Below are 17,822 nucleotides of genomic sequence, written 5' to 3' on the forward strand. Positions count from 1 at the left end.
CTCTCGCCCGCTCGCACGGGAAGCCTAGGCCAATATTTCTACGGCTTTCTTTTGCAAAATTATTTAAAGATCACATATTTTTACAACATCACCTATGCGGAGATATAAATAGTTCATGCTAGAAATCAAAGCACTGTAAAAAATCTGATTTAAGCACTCCTAGGCAAGAACATTATCATGAGAAACTACTGGCACTTCATACTACTTCACTCAGATATTTTTAAGCACCCGGAAAGCTGTTCTGATAGCAACATTCATTCACAACTTCGTATTTATTGAAGTCACTAAGGAACAACAAGGAACAACTTATGTCATTGGCTCTGCATTTGAGATCATAAATCATTGCTGGAAAACCTGAACGCAGCTAAGCACCACATACAACCAAAAAAACCGAAAATTTAAATTCGTAAGGACGAGTTTTCAATTCAAACCGTGCAGACCATGAACTAGGCACACGCATAGCAGCACCCTCTGTGGCAATGAGCTACAGAAGCAATATGGATTTCAGTGGACAGATTAATTTCACAGAGCTTTTTTATGGATATAGGAAAAAGACAAATGCTTAATTGATCCATAATGTTGTCTGAAAGACAGACATTACCTCGTTAGATCTGTTAATTTAATAACTGAGTTTGGAGTATTCTTTTGAAGTATGGTCACAGCAGTATATATTGAAATCATATTTATCACATGTAACATGCGAATGGTACAAGATGTTGCATGCATCTCCAGGAGTCCACGGGAACTGGGACCATACAACACTCACTTCATCTTTTGGATAGTTCAAAATGCACCAGTCCTTCCACACCTGCAAGCAGTATAGAATATATGTGATTTGAACATGTAGCAAGTGTAATGCTCCCTATACTGAGGCTGTGAAGCAGTGCATCCGTTTTTCTAGAATAACACCACATACAGTCACAAGGAAACCTCGAAGTTATTGCAGGTCTCCTGAAATTATTAATACCGATACAAACCATGGATGTCTAATAACGAGGAGGTACGAAGAAAGTTAATGTTGCGGGTACAAATCCCCACTTCAGCATTTAAGAGTTACAATGGTTTAGATCAGGTCCGTTGGCTACAGAAGAGGAATGTAGATACAGATCTATGTACGCATGGGTGCGTGTGTATATATGTATGCTTGTATCTGTGTGTGTAGGGAGCCCACACCACAGACCGGCAAGCCTCACCCGCTGCTGGGGCCGGCCCTGCCCCGCGGTTACCCGACACCTGCACGGCCGGGCTGCGGCAGGGCCTCTCCCCGCGGAGGGTCGGTGCCGGCAGGGCTCGCCCGGGACCCTGCCCCGGGGGGGGGGGCGGGGGCCCGGCGGGGGCCGCTCTCGGGAGCCCGGGGAGCCGCAGGACCCTCCCGGGGCTCCGGCGGTGCCGGGCGCGGCCCCTCCCGGGGGGGTCCCCTCTGGGGTCCCCGAGGGGCGGGCGCGCCCCGCGCACCGACCCGCGCTCCCGGCCGCGGGCTCCGCGCGGGGGCGGCGCGGGCGCGGGCGCGGCGCTGCGGCGGGGCCGCGCCTGGCAGCGGCGGGGAGGCAGCGCCGCCGCTCCCGCTCCGCTCCCGCTGCCGCTCCGCAACTTTCGGGCAAACACCGCCCCCCCCCTCTCGCCCTCGTCCCCCCCCCGCCGGCGGCTGGTAAGCGCCGGGCTCCCGCGCCCGGCCGGGGCGGCAGTGGGCGGCGGGGAGCCCTGCCCGCAGCACCCCCCGGGCGGCCGCCGCTGCGCTCAGCGCCGCGCACATGGCCGCGGGAAACTTTGGCGGGCGGGCGGAGTGGGGGCAAGCCCGGGGGCGCCGCGGGGATGGGATGGGATGGGAAGGGAAGGGAAGAAGGGAAGGGGCGGCGGAGCGGGCGCGGGCGGGCAGGTGCCACCCTCGGCGGAGCGGTGCGGAGCGGTGCGGAGCGGTGCGCGGCGCCCCGGGGCGCAGTGCGCGGGCGGCGGCGCAGGGGAGCGGACGGCGGTCGCCGGGCAGGTGCGGGCGGGCCGGGGCTGCGCGTGTGCGGAAGGGAGCGGCGGCCCCGCAGTGGCCGGTGCGGAGCGGCGGGGAGCGAGCGGGACCCGCCGCGGGGCAGCGGGGGCCGGGCGGGGGGGAGCCCCGGGGGGCGGCTTTTGGTTTGGGCTTTTCGCCTTGCTGCGCCGGCGGGGTGGGGAGAGTAAGTTGCTGAGCGGTGTAGCGCGGGGGCACAGGGTTCAGGTGGAAAATCCAGGCAGCTCCTCTCTGGGTGTGTTTTTGGGGGTTGTTTTGGGGTTTTTGTTGGTTTGGGGTTTTGGGGGGGGGTGTTTGTTTTTTGTTTTTTTTTTGTTTGTGGTTTGTTTTTTTTTTTTAATAGGGGACAGAGGAAAACGTTAGTGCACAATGCTGAAATTGGTGATCTGGTCGCTGAGGCAGGTATCCGAAAAGCGGCAGTCGCTGGAGCAGCCACATTACTGTCATTCTTCGTGCTAGCGTGAGGTTTATGTGCCTTTGCGAGGAAGGTCACTTTTTACCCCCCCCCCATCCCACCCTCTTTTTGCTAAGCCGTGCATCAGCAGTGTGAATTCCAAGAAGCAGTAGGTGTTTCTTGGCATTTCAACTGGGATTTTGGAAAGGGAAGCCGGGTATTTAATGGGAAAAAATTGCGATGGAAGGAAGGGATGCGGAGGCTGCACACAGCCCTGGGTTTGCAGGCGTGTGGAAGTTGTGGAAATAGGTAAAGGTTTGAAATTGGCATTTGGAAAATGGTGACTATTTCTTTAGTTGCTTATATCATAGACGAATATAAGGGAAAACTGGGCCACTAAGAATTTTTCCTGTTTTGCAGTTTGCTGTCAGCAGAAGGTAAAACATGTCCTTGAAGATATACAATTTTACATAAACAGCTGATGTTTACATAAGCCTAGATAAGTTTGTGAAAAACAGAGATAGCAGAAGATGCGGTGTTAGCTGAACTCGGCTATCCTGCTGTTTGTCCATGTAATAATTTATCTTTTTTTTGTATTGTTGCAGCGTAAGAATAAAGTGAGCAGCTGCACCTTTACCAAAGCAACCACCTGCGTTCCTCCTCTCCTCTGGAATGGACAATGGGATGGTCTCTGGCTTTATCATGATCAAGAACTTCTTCCTCTTCTGCGTTTCCATGAGTTTAGCCAGCCACTTCGGGTGAGTTGCCAATTGCGTTTGAATTTTTGCTGTGGTTTTTTGAAAGACATGAAAAACCTTGGCTCCGGGTGGTGCGGAGCAGCCGAACAAAACAAGCAGGCTTTGCATTTCATCTTAACGTGCGGGTGTCGGGGGGGAAGGGAGCGATTTGCTTTCCTGCTCAAATTTACTCTCTCGTATCGGTTCTTTATGCCCGTAATGCTGTTGCGGGAAGGCTTGGGGGGCACAGGGAGCTCAGACCAGGCCTACAGCTGCTGAGTGCTCTGACCTGTGCGGAGCACAGCCGGGGGCTGCCGTGTTCCCTGCCTCCGTGGCTGCGATGAGGGAGGCTTGCACCTTCCCTCTCACCTGGCGGGTGCAGGCTGTAGGCAGTAGTGCAAGGCTGCAACAGCAGGACTCAGTGCATGCTGCTAGCTAGTACTGGCTTTCCTAGTGAGTAAGCTAAGATCGTGACTGCTCAGAAGGATGGCTGAGTGTGAAACTTGCTAGAATAATTAGAAATTGTGTTTCCCTGAAGCATATAACAAGGAATCCTGTTTCCTTATTTTTGCTTTGGATGCTTTCCTGACGGTGATGTTCTGAAAACTATATTGAAGAAATACTCCTACTATAGCTCTTAGGAAAAAAAAAAAAACAAACAGAAACCCTCTATTTCTATGTTTTTTCCTAAAGCCAGAGATCTTAAGAACTTTCCAAAATCAGGCTATGCAATGGAATCTAGAAAAAGCATTTCGCAAGTGCTCTGGAAGCGTAGGTTGATTCTTTTTTGTGGAGGAGAACAATTATTTATGATTTCACCAGAAAAAAATGAATCCTCCCAAGGTGCTGATTCACAAGCACACCCATCATTCCTTGCTACAAGAAGATACAAAATGGAGATGCAAATCAGTTTCTGATTTCAAGCGAAGTGATTTTTTCCAGATTGGAACTAGGAGAAAGACCAAACTTTGAGTGATGACTGTTTATGCTATAAGCAAAACTTAGCCCTGTCTCCAGCGTGCGTCTGATGTAGGCAGGTGGAAGCGTGTGACCACAGTGGCTTATATGAATGGTTGTAGGACAGCACACTACAAAGGATGCAAAGAGCTTCACACTGATTTATTCACCTTGGAAAAGCTTGATCCTGCTTTCACTGTGGTCTAAGACAAAACTCCCTGGACTTTGTGATAGAAATGAAGAGGGCTTAGATAGTGCGGGACTGGTTTTAAACTTGTCTTGACATGGTTGTAATTTGACAAAGTATTACCACATTGAGAAAATCTTGAGGACTGTAACCTTAAGTCCTTCCTGATTGTCCATCATCCCTGCAGAAGGCAGCACATTGCAGTAGCTGAGCATGACCTGTTTGGTGTGGGGTCTTTTAACTGTGTTACTCCTCTAACAGAAGAATAGATAGGTGAGGCTGCAAAAAAAAAAAGAGGGTTTAACTCCCCCTTTCAACTCCAAATCAAGTACTGAATCTAAGTCCCATGTAGGAATCGGTGTGACCTGTAACCTGGCAGATAATCAGAACAGGACAGTTAGGGGAAACTAGGACACTTCTTTTCTGCGAGTTACTCAAAAAGCTTCTGTGCACTAAAATGAGATCATCACGTAACCTCCCCCCGCCCGCCCCCCATTTCTGATCTAGTAATTTTAGTCCGGGCCTGTAGAGATAAGGATCTCCAATTCACTGCACCATTCACACGCTGCCTTAGGGCTGAATTTTGACCCTGCTCAAAAGACAGAGGATGCTCCAGTGCTTCTGTTTCAGAGGCAGAAGCAGTTTCAGAGTGTAATTTGCTAAGTGCTTTGGGACTGACTCTTCAGGACAGAATGGTACAATTTACATGTAGGCTGGTATATTAACTGCAAGAATCTAATACTGATAATACTTGCTGTTGCTACCAGGTTCTTCTTTATTAGCTTCATCCATGTTTGGACTGCACTGTTACATTGCAGTGCGTTTTGCAATGTGCTAGATAAAAGCGATTGGTCAAATGGGCACAAATTAAAAAGCAAAATACAGCAGGACATTACAGATGAAGGTAAAGATTTGTCTACGTTTCTCCGTAGTCATTACATATTTATATTAAATCATAAATACAGTTTTTGCTGACATAGCCAAAGCCACCTTAGGGGATTTTGATGCACAATGCCTGGTAAAATAAACAGGAATTGTGTATCTTGGTTTCCTAGGCTACTTCAGAAATCTCAGCAAAAGTCTGTGATTAATGTTTAACATAAATGTGGAATGACTATTGAGAGTTATCCACATCAATAGGTGGTAGAGAAGGACTGTAGGCATAGTTGGTAGAAGTTATTTAAAGAAAAATCACTAAATTAAAATTCAAAGATATAGATGAAATGAGAAGAGGATGTGAAGCCCCCCACCGTTGTTGGTGTAACAGTTTTATGAGTCTACTTCTGCAGAAATGGTCCAGCACGAGTCAAGGCTTTTTCAAGCTTGCTTGAATTCAACCTTGAGTTGTATAATGCTCTAATGAGTTAAGGTATTTTACTGAAGCATTTCAAGATAGTTCACAATTGTCTTGAAAGTAAACATTAATAATTGAGCTAGGGAATAATTAAAAATCAAATACAACCGTGAAGAGTGCTTTCAGATGAGACAAGAGTGATTCCTCCTGAGCCCTCGGGGAGCCCACGTAGTGGCAGCCCTGTGAGGGTCGGCGCCATGGGTGGCTGCCTGCACTGAGATCTCCCTGAGACGAGGTAGCACGTGGTCAGCCCCATGCCGGCCAACCTTACTGCATCCTCACTCTTTTTTTGCAAGCCCCAGACTGTCCACGGGCACATCTCTGGGGACACGCTGGTGACGCACGCTCCCTGTGCGTTTGTGTTTTGGACGTGCAATTTCAGAAATCTGTCTGAGAGCCAAAACCAACAGGGATGGATGTTGTTGGTGTACCCACAGTTTAGTTGCCATCTGCTAATAATATTTATAATAGTAGAAACATGGAAAACAGAAGATCCCAATTAAATGTAGCCAACACAAGACTTCTCTGTACACTGTAAGAATTCAGTCCGTGGCGTGTCTGTAGTTTCACATACTTTTCCACTAGCTCACAGCCCTTATCACTAAGACCATAATCCTGCTATTTAGGCTAAACATACCTTTCCTTCAGGCTGTTATTTCAAGTTAGTCTCTGTAACCCTAAGCAGTTAGTTCTGCTGGGTTATCCCTTTCCAAGTACTTGCAGATGCTGGGGAGTTCTTCCTCATATTTTTAAGACTGATTTTGTAAGAATTATCATATCCTTATGCAGTCATGCTTGTCTATTTTTTTTTATCCTGTTTTTCTTTCCTTCTCCATGTCTCCAGATAGCTTTTTGAACCCATTAGACAATTTTAGTAATTGGAGAACTAAGTGGGTACCTAGAACTGCTTGGAGGAGGCAGACAGACATCAGTCAATCCCTCTGCCGAGCAGAAAGCTACAGCTTCAGCATCTCTGTTTCGCTTGGCCTGCCAGCTGGCCAAATAGCAGGCGTGTACCTGCAGGCCATCCAGCACGTGCTTGGTGCAGGACCAGCCCTGGCACGCATTGCCTCCCAGTGACGCTGCAGGTCAGTGACCTGGGGAGCTGAGAGTATTGGGAGGTGTTTAATGACCCTGGGAGAAATTCAGGATATTGAAAGGGGCGTTAAGGTGCAAGGGGGTGAGGACAGTAAGACATCGCCCTATGAAAAACAGCGCTTTTGAAGAGCTGCTCACAAATTGCTCCTTCCCAGAAGGTAGTAAAATACTGCTCTTGCTAAATAAAAGAATTAAATTATTCTTTAAGGACCTGCAAACGCCATTGAAGCTCCATCATTTTAGTCAGACCTCTCCTCTAACCTAATCCGATGTGAAAGAATTGAATCTTCATTGCACAAATTCACAAAATATCAGCATTTTTAGACCTCAAGAATCTGTAAGAAAAGGATGGCAAGAAGCTAACTTAGAAAAGTAAATCTATTTCCTTCGATGTCTGGCCAGCTGGCAGTATCCAAAAGTGTGCAAGTATGTTCTTCACTGTCTTTTCCACAAACTGTTAATTTGCCTGAAGTTCTGGTATAATTCCAATCCTATTAAAGCAAGTTATTGGAAACTCTGCTTTTGAGAGAGAGAGAGAAAAAAATACAACTTTCAATAGCAAAATACTCCTGAGTTATTTTTCCAGTGTCTCTTACCTTTTTTTTTTTTAAAGTTTTGGGAAAATCATGAAATATCTACCATACGTTTTCCTCTTATTACAACTAAGCTATGAATAGTACCTGTCATGATTTTGACTAGATGGCAAAAAAGACAATGGTGTTTAAAATGGTAAATGATGAACTCATCGGAAGACGTAGCTGAGCATCTTTAGAGAGTTATTACATTTTACACTGATGGGCCCCTTCTGTGGCTTTGGATTTTTTCAGTCACCCTGAAATTGCAATATTAAATAAATGTGATGAGAAGTATTCCTCGTTGGTTTAGTTTATGTCCAATAATAAGCTTGAAATGTAATTATCTTTGAATTTTCTTAGCATTTTCCTAAGGTTCTTTTCGAGGTTTATTTTTATCCATAACTGAAAATGTCTGCTATAAAAACATTTTTGGTTGCAGAGAGACAATAATGTGCTTACCTACTAATACATTGATAAAACCTAATCTTCAGCTGTGTGGAAATAATTTATTTAGGATATCACCTGTTTTCTCTCTATTCATAGAGCTATAGTATCTAATACATGCGTGTAACTTTGCAAGTATTGTTTAGAGGTCTTAATGTCATAAAAGACAACCTCAGGACTTACTCCAAAACAAGCATTTCACCAGCAATCTCAAAAATAGAAATTAAACGCTAACTTTTCTGTGAAAGAAAAAGTAACATTTGCATTAAGGGCAAACAGTAATCCATCTACAAATGCAACTTCACATAATACTGACATTTCGCCGAAATTCAGCATCAGATGCCTTCTTTTTCGGGTAAAGTGATCTGCCAAATCTAAATTGGATTGCAGTTTTGCAGATGAAGTGCAGACTTTTTATGAGTCTTCACTCTAATTGTTTCTCCATCTTTTTCATCTATTAATTAGCTTTTCTTGTGGAGATATAAAAGTATTTCAGTATTTGAGATGTGTATACTATTCTTGTGAAAGATGTACGTAGCTGAGATAGAAGGAAGCAGCATCAATTACTCTTGTTAGACTCAGAGGAGCGGTTATGAGAACTAAGTATATTTTGTCCCATCCCTACAAAAATAGTTCAATGGAAATCTTCCCTCTGAGTTCAATTAGCTTTGAATTCAGCCATAAGCACTAAAAATAACAAGCTTTTTCAAGAGCAGAGGAACTAGTGAAGCTTTGTATCCTGTGCCCCCAGCACCGTACCTTTGCAATAATCCCGGCTCCGCATTTGGCATCCCTTGTTCCCATCTCCCACTGCAACACCTACATTTTACCTCTGCGGTCCTTTTCTCCCAGGATCTTTCCTAATCTCCCTGCAAGTCTCCTCCATATCTCTTAATTAGCAGAGAGGAGGTGGGCTGGTTTTGCTGAGGCTGTTCCTGAGCTACATGCGTGCTGACTGGCCCAGTCAGCGAGCCGGAGGGAATAGATGACTGCTGACCTCACATTTTTACTTAATGAGGCACTAATTTAGCTCGGTCTCCCCTTGTCTAGTCACTGCTTCTCATGAAACTTGTAGGAATAAAATGAAGTTTGATCTCTCCACTTCTTTGTCAGATGCATTGGAAAATGAAAACGGGTTCCTACATTGATACAGTGAAGCAGGCAGACAGCATGATGCATATCTCTTTCTTATGAAAAAAAGAAGCTAAAATAAATGAGAAAAGTTTAAAATAGTATTCTAGGATTTTAGCAAAGCTTTAGTTATGGTCGCTGCATATGAAGAACGTCTGTAACTTCTGTCTTCTGTTTGTATTCATTAGGCTGCTGCTTGTAAATATTCACCTTTACGTGGTGAATCCCTTCGATTACGATTGACAAAAAAATATACACTCTTTTGTCTTGAATGGTCCAGCGTGCAAGGGTGTCTAATGTTTCTGTAATCAGTTTGCATCTGCTGGATTAACTGTCTTTCATTATAGTCAAACATGTCCGTGGTGGTGTCTGCCTCAGGTACTCACTAGAGGTTGTGGTCACAGCATAGAAAACAGAATTAATTTGGTCTTTTGACCACGGAGAAATGGGATGGCCTGAAAAATGGGTGAGATTTGCGGCTATGCCTCTGTCTGCAGTGAAAGGGAGCTCCTTGGTGGCCGTGGGCTCTCCAGCGTTGAGCTTGTTGAGGGTCGCAGCAGCGCCGACGGCACTCGGGCCGCAAGGAGCCTCCTCGGCCAGGCGTTTGCATGTGCTTCGGCGTTCCTGGGAATCGGACCCGTGCTCCCACTGCCTGGCCTCACTCCCTTTTCCGGAGAGGCTTTGCAATCCTTTCCTTTTCCAGCAGAAGCACACAAGCTGTAAAGGGAACAGGTGCAGGACTGGGGATCCCCATGTCTGTGGGGGGCTACGTGGCCACTAGCAGCTTGTCCTGAGCCAGGTCTCGTGTCACTAAAACTTCCAGACCCATTACATGGGTGTCAGCAAGGTCCCATAAGTGTAAACCTTGTGCAGGTAAAACTGGGTTGAGGTCCCTTGTCTTTCTTTGTATAAATCCTGTTCTGTTAGGTAAGCCTAATGCATATGTTACAAGCATTCTGCAAGGCAAGCTGTTCAGAGGGATGCTTTGAGGTTCTCTATTTATTTACTGATTTATTTCCCTGGGGACTGGTAGTAAATAAACATGGATTTTTTTTTTTCATTTTTTTATCTCTGGGTGACTGGCTCACATCGAGTTCAGGTTGTTGGAGTTGAAGTGATTCCTGTCTGCTGGCAGGGTGCATGAGGCAGGGTACAGTTCCTAGTGGGGCCACGTGCCCTGTCGCAGCTGGAGCATTTGTTGGCTATTTCAGCAGAGACTGAAACTTGAATAAGCACTGAGTGTGAGCAAACTTGCTGTCTTAAGAGATGCTCATTGCTTGCTGCAGGTGAAGCATGCTTATGGATAAACTTATGTGTCTGTTCTTTAGGTAAGCAAAGGCATTAGTAGGCAGGGGATTCTCCTAAGCGTCATTAAATGAAAATCAAATAGACTTAAAAATGCAAGTTATAGTTGTGCTGTGAGCAACTTCCTAGGTCTGAGCCATGGATAAAATGATGAAATAAAAAAGAGTTCAGAATAAAAACAAATCTGGCCCAAATGATATGAAATGAAGCCCACTACACATTGCTCTTATTTGCATACTACAAAGGAGGACTAATTTATGCAAAAGAGAGAGGAGGAATGAAGAACTGTGTTTTCTGTACTGCAGTATGTTTTTTCAGCTACCCCAGTGATCTGGGGTGGGATTTTTGAATGCAATGGGAGTTCGTTATCCTCAAATAAGGTTAGAGTTTATCCTTTGTTCTGGCAATGAATTACATAAACTGTGGAAATTAGAAGCTGTTTGGCATGTAAGGATTAAAGAGTACCTTCAGGCAGACTTGAAGGAGTGTCCCCAGGCAAATGCGCGCTGCTCGTGCAGCTCCCCTGCCAGCTGATGTGGTTCCCAAAGACTGGAGAGCTAACCCAGGGAAAAACCAGTAACAGCTTTTGCTGGCCCCGGGAGCTGACCTTGCTCCCTGCAGGGGATGGAGACATGCCAGCGCCGGGCAAGCGGTGGGCTGAGGTGGGGCACGGCAGCGTGGGGGACTGGGATGTCCCTGTGCATTACGGCAAGAGGGTCAGTGGGCTCAGTTGCCCCCTGATCCAGCGCCCCAGGGCTGTACCTCCATGGCATTGGTCCTTCCTTGGGTCCTCCTCCTCCAGGGAGAGATATTTATGATTACTTACAGCAGTGATGAAATCGCCACAGCTCCCCGTGCTTCTCAGCTGGAGCAGCAGGAGAGGGCAGAGGCTCGGAGGCTCCGTCGCAAAGTTCCCTTGAGACTGAAGCCCCGTGAGGCTGGCACGGCTTTTGACGTGTTTCTTTTTGTTTGCATAAAATAGCTTCTCGCAAACACCAACAGCATCGGGAAAAGAGGACACCAATGATAACATCACTATATTCACCAGGATCTTGGACGGTCTGCTGGACGGCTACGACAACCGACTGCGCCCAGGACTGGGAGGTAGGATAATGCATTCGCTGTGGCCGGTCTCCTGCTATGCAGGACCATCGTCTATATGATGCCCTCCCAAATGGGTACCTGCTCTCGGCACGGGCCTTGACGAGGGAGTTGTGTTTCATTAGCTTGATGAAGCTCAGAAAGTAGATTTGTCTCCTGGCAAACGGGGCACAATACAAAGGTCACTGAAAGTCGTATTCTTTCAGTCATTGAGGTCATCTGAGGTTGGGTGAGGAGAGCACTTGTGATGCATTTTTTCTGTAATTGAATACAGTTTGGGTTTCTTTTCTTTCTGGTACTCCCTAAGGTGAGCGAGACAGGGTGCTAGCAGGTTGCTGCAAGGTTCTCTCACTGGTCAGCATGTATAAAATTATGCCAGTGACAAAAATCTCTGTTAAAAACAGATCCCCAAACCATCCATTTTTAGACAGCTACAGCAAATCTGTATTGATATGTCATTTTGATAACCTCTACAGCAGCTATTTTAAAACGATAACATGTGAATAGTTGCTTGCCATCCTAACCTTGTTGAGCCCTCCTTCAGCTCTCTATCCCCCAGATTTCTCTCATCTTCTACCCATGTGTAAACCATCTGTTATGTTTCTTCCTGGCCCTTTTTTAATCTGGCTACCCCCACCCCTTCCTCTTGTGAGACCAACACATTGCTTTCATTCCTTTCTCTCCTTCTCCTCTCACTTTACACAGAGATGCTTGAAAATAGGGCTTGATGCTCCTATCTTATGTAACGAACTTCTGAAATTTCTGCCCTTAAATTAAATTAGTCCTGGATTTGAAAAGATGCCAGAAGGACTTAGAGTCTTGAACGTAGAATTAATTTCACCTCACTTTGGACATCTATAATATAGATGTCTGAAATTGGGCAGATCACCCAAGCCAGCAGAGGGGAATAGGTCCTTCCAAGATACACTTCATCTCATCCTATAGTAGGTATCAAATATGTGCTGGCAACTTGCACTCACAGCCCAGAAAGCCAATCGCATCCTGGGCTGCATCAAAAGAATCATGACCAGCAGGTCGAGGGAGGTGATTCTCCCCCTCTGCTCTGCTCTTGTGAGTACTATGTTCAGCTCTGGGGCCCCCAGCATAAGAAAGACAGGGATCTGTTGGAGTGAGTCCAGAGGAGGGCCACGAAGATGATCAGAGGGCTGGAGCACCTCTCCTATGAGGACAGGCTGAGAAAGTTGGGGTTGTTTAGCCTGGAGAAGAGAAGGCTCCAGGGAGACCTTGTAGCAGCCTTCCAGTACCTAAAGGGGACCTACAAGAAAGGCGGAGAGGGGTTTTTTACAAGGGCATGTAGTGATAGGACAAGGGGTAATGGCTTTAAACTGAAAGAAGGTAGGTGTAGATTAGATGTAAGGAAGAAGTTCTTCACTGTGAGGGTGGTGAGGCACTGGAACAGGTTGCCCAGAGAGGTTGTGGATGCCCCATCCCTGGAAGTGTTCAAGGCCAGGTTGGATGGGGCTTTGAGCAACCTGGTCTAGTGGAAGGTGTCCCTGCCCATGGCAGGGGGATTGGAACTAGATGATCTTTAAGGTCCCTTCCAACCCAAACCATTCTGTGATTCTATGATCAAAACCTGTCGGTCAGAGGAATTGCACCCTTGAAGGGCCTGTTTCTTTCCACTGATTATAAGAAGAGAGCCTGGGCTCCCAAAGGTCGACATCTGCATTTGATCAGGGATGAAATTCCTCCTCAAACATCATCTTAATTTTAAGCTTTTGGGGATTTTTGAGTGATTCAGAAATTGTTAATGGAGAAATGCAACTCAAGCACGTATTTGCGTCTTAAAGCAATTACTAATGCAGAGCCTATATTTATTACAGAGAGAATAACTCAGGTGAAAACAGACATCTATGTTACCAGTTTTGGTCCTGTGTCAGACACAGAAATGGTAAGTTTGAGCACGTGGCTGCCAACTCCATTGTATTTACTTTGCTAAAGTAATTTTTTGAACCATCGCTTCTATTCAGATCCTGCAATACCTTGACTGTTTCTTTGTGCCAGGAATATACCATTGATGTTTTTTTCCGACAAAGCTGGAAAGACGAAAGGCTGCGATTCAAAGGGCCTATGCAACGCCTCCCTCTTAACAACTTGCTCGCCAGCAAGATTTGGACCCCGGACACTTTTTTCCACAATGGCAAGAAGTCTATTGCTCACAACATGACAACCCCAAACAAACTTCTGCGCCTGGAGGATGATGGCACTCTGCTGTATACCATGAGGTAATAACCGGGATCGATTTCTTCTGATGCTGATTCCCAACTAGCTCTGCAAATACTTGTGGGGAGCATCGCTTCCCCCACTCCTAGTAGAGCCGGGCAACCAATCTTTCACACATATTTATGTGAATGTCAAGAAAAATGGAAAACATAATCGCTGCCTACAAGTACCAATTAATTTGTAGCTTCTGAATACTGCTAGTGCTTAAATATTTCCTTTGATTAAATGGAAGGCATATTCTCAACAGATTTGATGATTCAGTCCAGCTTTTTTATGAAGATCTGTTCTCTCTTACTGTTTGTATTTGCAGCTGCAGTGCTGATTGCAGGAGAACTGTCTCCAAGGCCAGAAACTGAGATCTTGTTCAGGGGCAGTACATCTTGAACCCTTGGAGCTTTTATTATTATTTTTTTCGATTTCACTAACAGTGCTAAAAGGCAAATCATCATAGGGATAAATGAAATAAGCTAGTAGCACTGAAGCTGCTTTAGCAAGTACTTTCCTGAAAACAAAGCTGGCACATTATATTGGCAGAGAAGCAAACTGGTGTCTCGGATCTTCAGGGTCGTGCTCCTCATCTGATTAGAGGATACTGTCAAGCTTCATCATTGCATAACCTAGATATGAGATATAATGATAGAGGATTGTCTGAAATTCTTCTCAGGCCAAATCCCACATCAGTGTACAGCAATTTGCTCATTAAAGGTAATTAGCCTGTAGTAATTAAGACTGCCGTCTATCTTCAATAGGGTTTTCTCCAAAAGCGTAGTCATACGGACAACACTTGGAAAAGAGATGAAAGGAAAAACCTACCGAGCAACAAAGCGTTACCGTGAGCTTTTCACATACGAGCCCAGAGTGGTGCCTGAGACCCAGCAAAGTGCTCAGGAGCCTGAAGTTAAGTGCTGAGATGCTCGTTAAGTGCTGAGATGCTCGGGTTTTCAGCAGGCAGCCCCCAACGAAGGGAGGGGGGAGCTGAGCTCCCTCCGGCGCCCCGTCCCGCTGCAGGGCCGGCTCTGCGGGGCAGAGCCGACAGCCACCCGGTGCCTCACGTTGGGAGGGCGAGACCCGAGCTCGCTCCTGGCGCCCAGTGGTTAAGAGTTGTTGGGACTCAAATGTTGCACACTTTTGTATGCAGGCACCTGGAGCTTCCCAGATTTTATTTCAGGCATTTTCGATCTGTTTTATTTATTTATTTATTTAGGCCCTAGCCTTAAATGCCTTCTTCTGAAAGGAAAAGAGATTTAGGAGAAGTAAGGTATCCTTACATAAGTCCTTACAGCTTCAGACCATCACAGTTGTAACTGCACTGGCACTAAAAAGACTTAGACATGATAGAGGTCATGTTTAAAAGAAGGAAAAAAACCCCTCATTTTCTCTTCTACTATGTATTGCTGTTCTTACTAGCGTCAAGTTAGTGATCTCTGCAATAATAAACTGAAACAATGTGAGGATACACGTATGCACTTAAATGAATAAAAGTCAGATAACTATCAAAGAAACTTATTTTCACAAAAATATTTGTAACGCCGGCCTTAAAACCAGTCTCACTCCTGCTAGGACTATACTAGTACCACTCCAGAGGCTGCTGCAGAGGCAATTCCCGATTATCTGTGTAAATTACTTGTGTAAGTAAAGTCCAGATCAGGCTTGCAGTCAGCCTGGAGCAAAACATTACGTCATGTGGCGGATTCGCAGCTGGCATGCTATTTCTGTGCAAGCACTGGGTTTTGCAGTGTTAAAGAAATGCAGCGAAGCACCAATTCAGGAGGCAATGAGCTGAGCCACCCGAGGTAGCGGAGCGAGACCTGGGTGTGTGAGACCTAGGTGAGCTCGCCGCTGAATCTGAGTTGCAATGTGGAGGTGCCTCTCCTGTGACCATGGGAGAGTATTGTCACGTTAGGTGCCACAGGCTGTAGGTATATTGAGGAAAAGACAGTGCCCTGCTCAGCATATGCAGCTGGAGAAAAATTTGGGTTTGACACAGACTATCTCATCGTCCCACTCAGTCCCTTTTCCCCCGGTTTTCACAGAGGGAATGCTCTTTGGGATTGATATTTTTGTAGGCTACAGAAAGACACAGAATGCTTTTGTAACCTAAAAAACATGCAACATAACTTTTTTCTTTTGGTAGAGTATTGTGTGTGGGTGTGCATGTGTGTGGAAATAAATTCCCACTAGCCATGGTGTATGTGATAAGAAATGGAGCGCAAAGCTTTTTAAATAGCTTGCCTTTCACTATTGCAAGTAATAACTTTAAAAATAAAAGAATGTCTATGCTATTCTGTTTAAACACAAGTCAGTAGACTACTTTTGTAATGTGCATGGAGCTGTGCTACTTTAGGGATAGCAGTTTTTTGTGATGGGCGTTTCAGCAGCTTGAGTGATGCTCTGCCGTGAGGTGGCTTGAGGATCCCATCCCAACCTGTGCAGAGGTGGCTGTGACGTGCAGCCAGCCCCTTCAGCTGCCTTTGCATGTCGCGACAAAGGTAAAACAGCTCAGCAGCCCTACCTAGCATGGCTTTCACTGACAAGATAGGCAGCATTGGGCTTTTTGAGGGGAGAGCTGCTTGTCTCGGCAGTAGTGCGCTGGTTGAAGGTACTGGCTCTTAGCTGGGGCTTGACCCCCCATCTCCTGTAGCTCCTATATCAAGCTTACTCAGTTCTCAGGATCTGGGGATGTGGAGACAACCCTCTGTTAGCTCTGCGTTCCCCTCGTTTCCAAGGAGGAATTGCGAGCTTCCCAGACTGTACGTGGGAGTAATCCGTGCAGGGAGGATTGGACCCTCTGTCATTGACGGAGATGCATGAATTGCTTTTGCAACCTCGCATCTGGCTGCCTGAATGAAGAGGAGGAAAGCAGCCGAGCCGATGCTGACCTTCCATCTTATTTGACTTCCAAATATACCGAGTATAATCAGCTGAGCAAACTTCCAGCTTTAGCACTTGTCAGTACATACGTTTTCATGATACATGTGTTTACTTACAAAGAAAAATGTATTCTTTGCATACTGCATTTGATGATATGTTGTCTAGATCAGAAGTTGATGGGATATATGTTGCTAGGGATATCTGATAAATGGGCTTCTATATACATGTAGTACTAAAACCCTTCTGCATGAATATAGGAACACAACATGCTCTTTAGACAGATTTCATAGGCAGCAGCGTTCTCTGCAGGAAACAACTTAATAATTCTGGTTGTCTTTGATTTGGTAGGCCCTATTTGTTTTATTTCGCTAATGTGGTTTACAAATGATACACTGCTGAATTGAATGTTGCAAATTCTGTTTCTGCCCCTAGAGGGGAGTATTGTCCGTAGCTCCACTTTTAAATGATTTTTTTTTTTTTTTAGTAAGAGCACTGTGGTAAAAAAGGACTAGTAAATATGCTTCATATTTCACTAATCTGTACAGAAAATAGCTTTGTGAATTGAGGCAAAAATTTGGTTCTTTCCCTTTGAAAACTTAAAAGATATTTAGTTTATCTTATCCGAGAAATAAATGTTGTAAAAAGCATAAAATTCATTTATTCCATCAAACTATTCTGAAAAATGGGGCCAGTGATTTAAGCAACCTTTTCAGGCTTAGAAGAGAACCAACATGTCTCAGTGAGCTGCATTTTTTCACTCAGTTGGAATCGGCTATAAAGACAGAAGCTTTCATAAACTTTGCTGTAGAACGCCAGGAAAAAAGCTGCGAAGAAGCCAGAAATTATATGAATTAGAGCATGCTCACTAGAGCTAAACTTTTGGACCATAAATTAACTTTTTGCCATCAGATCATAGGCATTTTTTTATGATTTTCTATCAGCTTGCAGATATTGAAAAATCTTTCTGTGTCATTGGAAGGGCTAGGCTCCTTAGAGCCCCATTCTCACTGTCATTTTGAAAGGACCCCAAACCCCTTTTGCTACCACTAGGACTGCCAGGCATCTGATATAATTTGGGATTTTAAATATGACATGGTTGTATATCTGAAGATACAGATCTGTACAAACAGATTTTTCCCATGTTATTATGGCGACTGAAGGTTGCCAGAGATCCTGAGACTGTTTGCAGTTAAATCTGTCCTATTAATCTGCAAATGCATAATTTATCAGCTGGAGACTGCAGACATTTGTCAGTATGGTGTTAAGAAACTCCAAAATTTTTTAGTACAGCCCTGAAATACAGTTATCTTTACCACTCCTGGAAGATATTTAAAATTCAGCAATGTGTAGGATGGCTATCCACTTGATGGCAGCATAACCACACTACTTGCTGTTCTGTAGCGAATACACAGGCTTATCTAGGCT

The 17,822-nt window shown here is 45.3% G+C and overlaps 2 protein-coding genes across 2 annotated transcripts in view; one reads left to right on the forward strand and one right to left on the reverse strand.

The window, feature by feature from the left end:
- The window catches only part of GABRB3 (gamma-aminobutyric acid type A receptor subunit beta3), a 197,736-nt gene that overhangs the window by 145,437 nt on the left and 34,477 nt on the right, over nucleotides 1–17,822 (reverse strand). The window lies entirely within an intron of this gene.
- Nucleotides 2,382–17,822, forward strand: part of GABRA5 (gamma-aminobutyric acid type A receptor subunit alpha5) — a 57,233-nt gene continuing 41,792 nt past the window's right edge. Inside the window, exons 1-5 of the mRNA XM_050897615.1 lie at nucleotides 2,382–2,401; nucleotides 2,999–3,151; nucleotides 11,164–11,285; nucleotides 13,127–13,194; nucleotides 13,308–13,528. Coding sequence (XP_050753572.1) covers nucleotides 3,066–3,151; nucleotides 11,164–11,285; nucleotides 13,127–13,194; nucleotides 13,308–13,528 — 497 coding nt within the window. The 5' untranslated portion in view covers nucleotides 2,382–2,401; nucleotides 2,999–3,065. The remainder of the gene's footprint in view (nucleotides 2,402–2,998; nucleotides 3,152–11,163; nucleotides 11,286–13,126; nucleotides 13,195–13,307; nucleotides 13,529–17,822) is intronic.

This window comes from Gymnogyps californianus, chromosome 1 (genome assembly GCF_018139145.2).
Source record: "Gymnogyps californianus isolate 813 chromosome 1, ASM1813914v2, whole genome shotgun sequence".
NCBI classification, from domain to species: domain Eukaryota; kingdom Metazoa; phylum Chordata; class Aves; order Accipitriformes; family Cathartidae; genus Gymnogyps; species Gymnogyps californianus.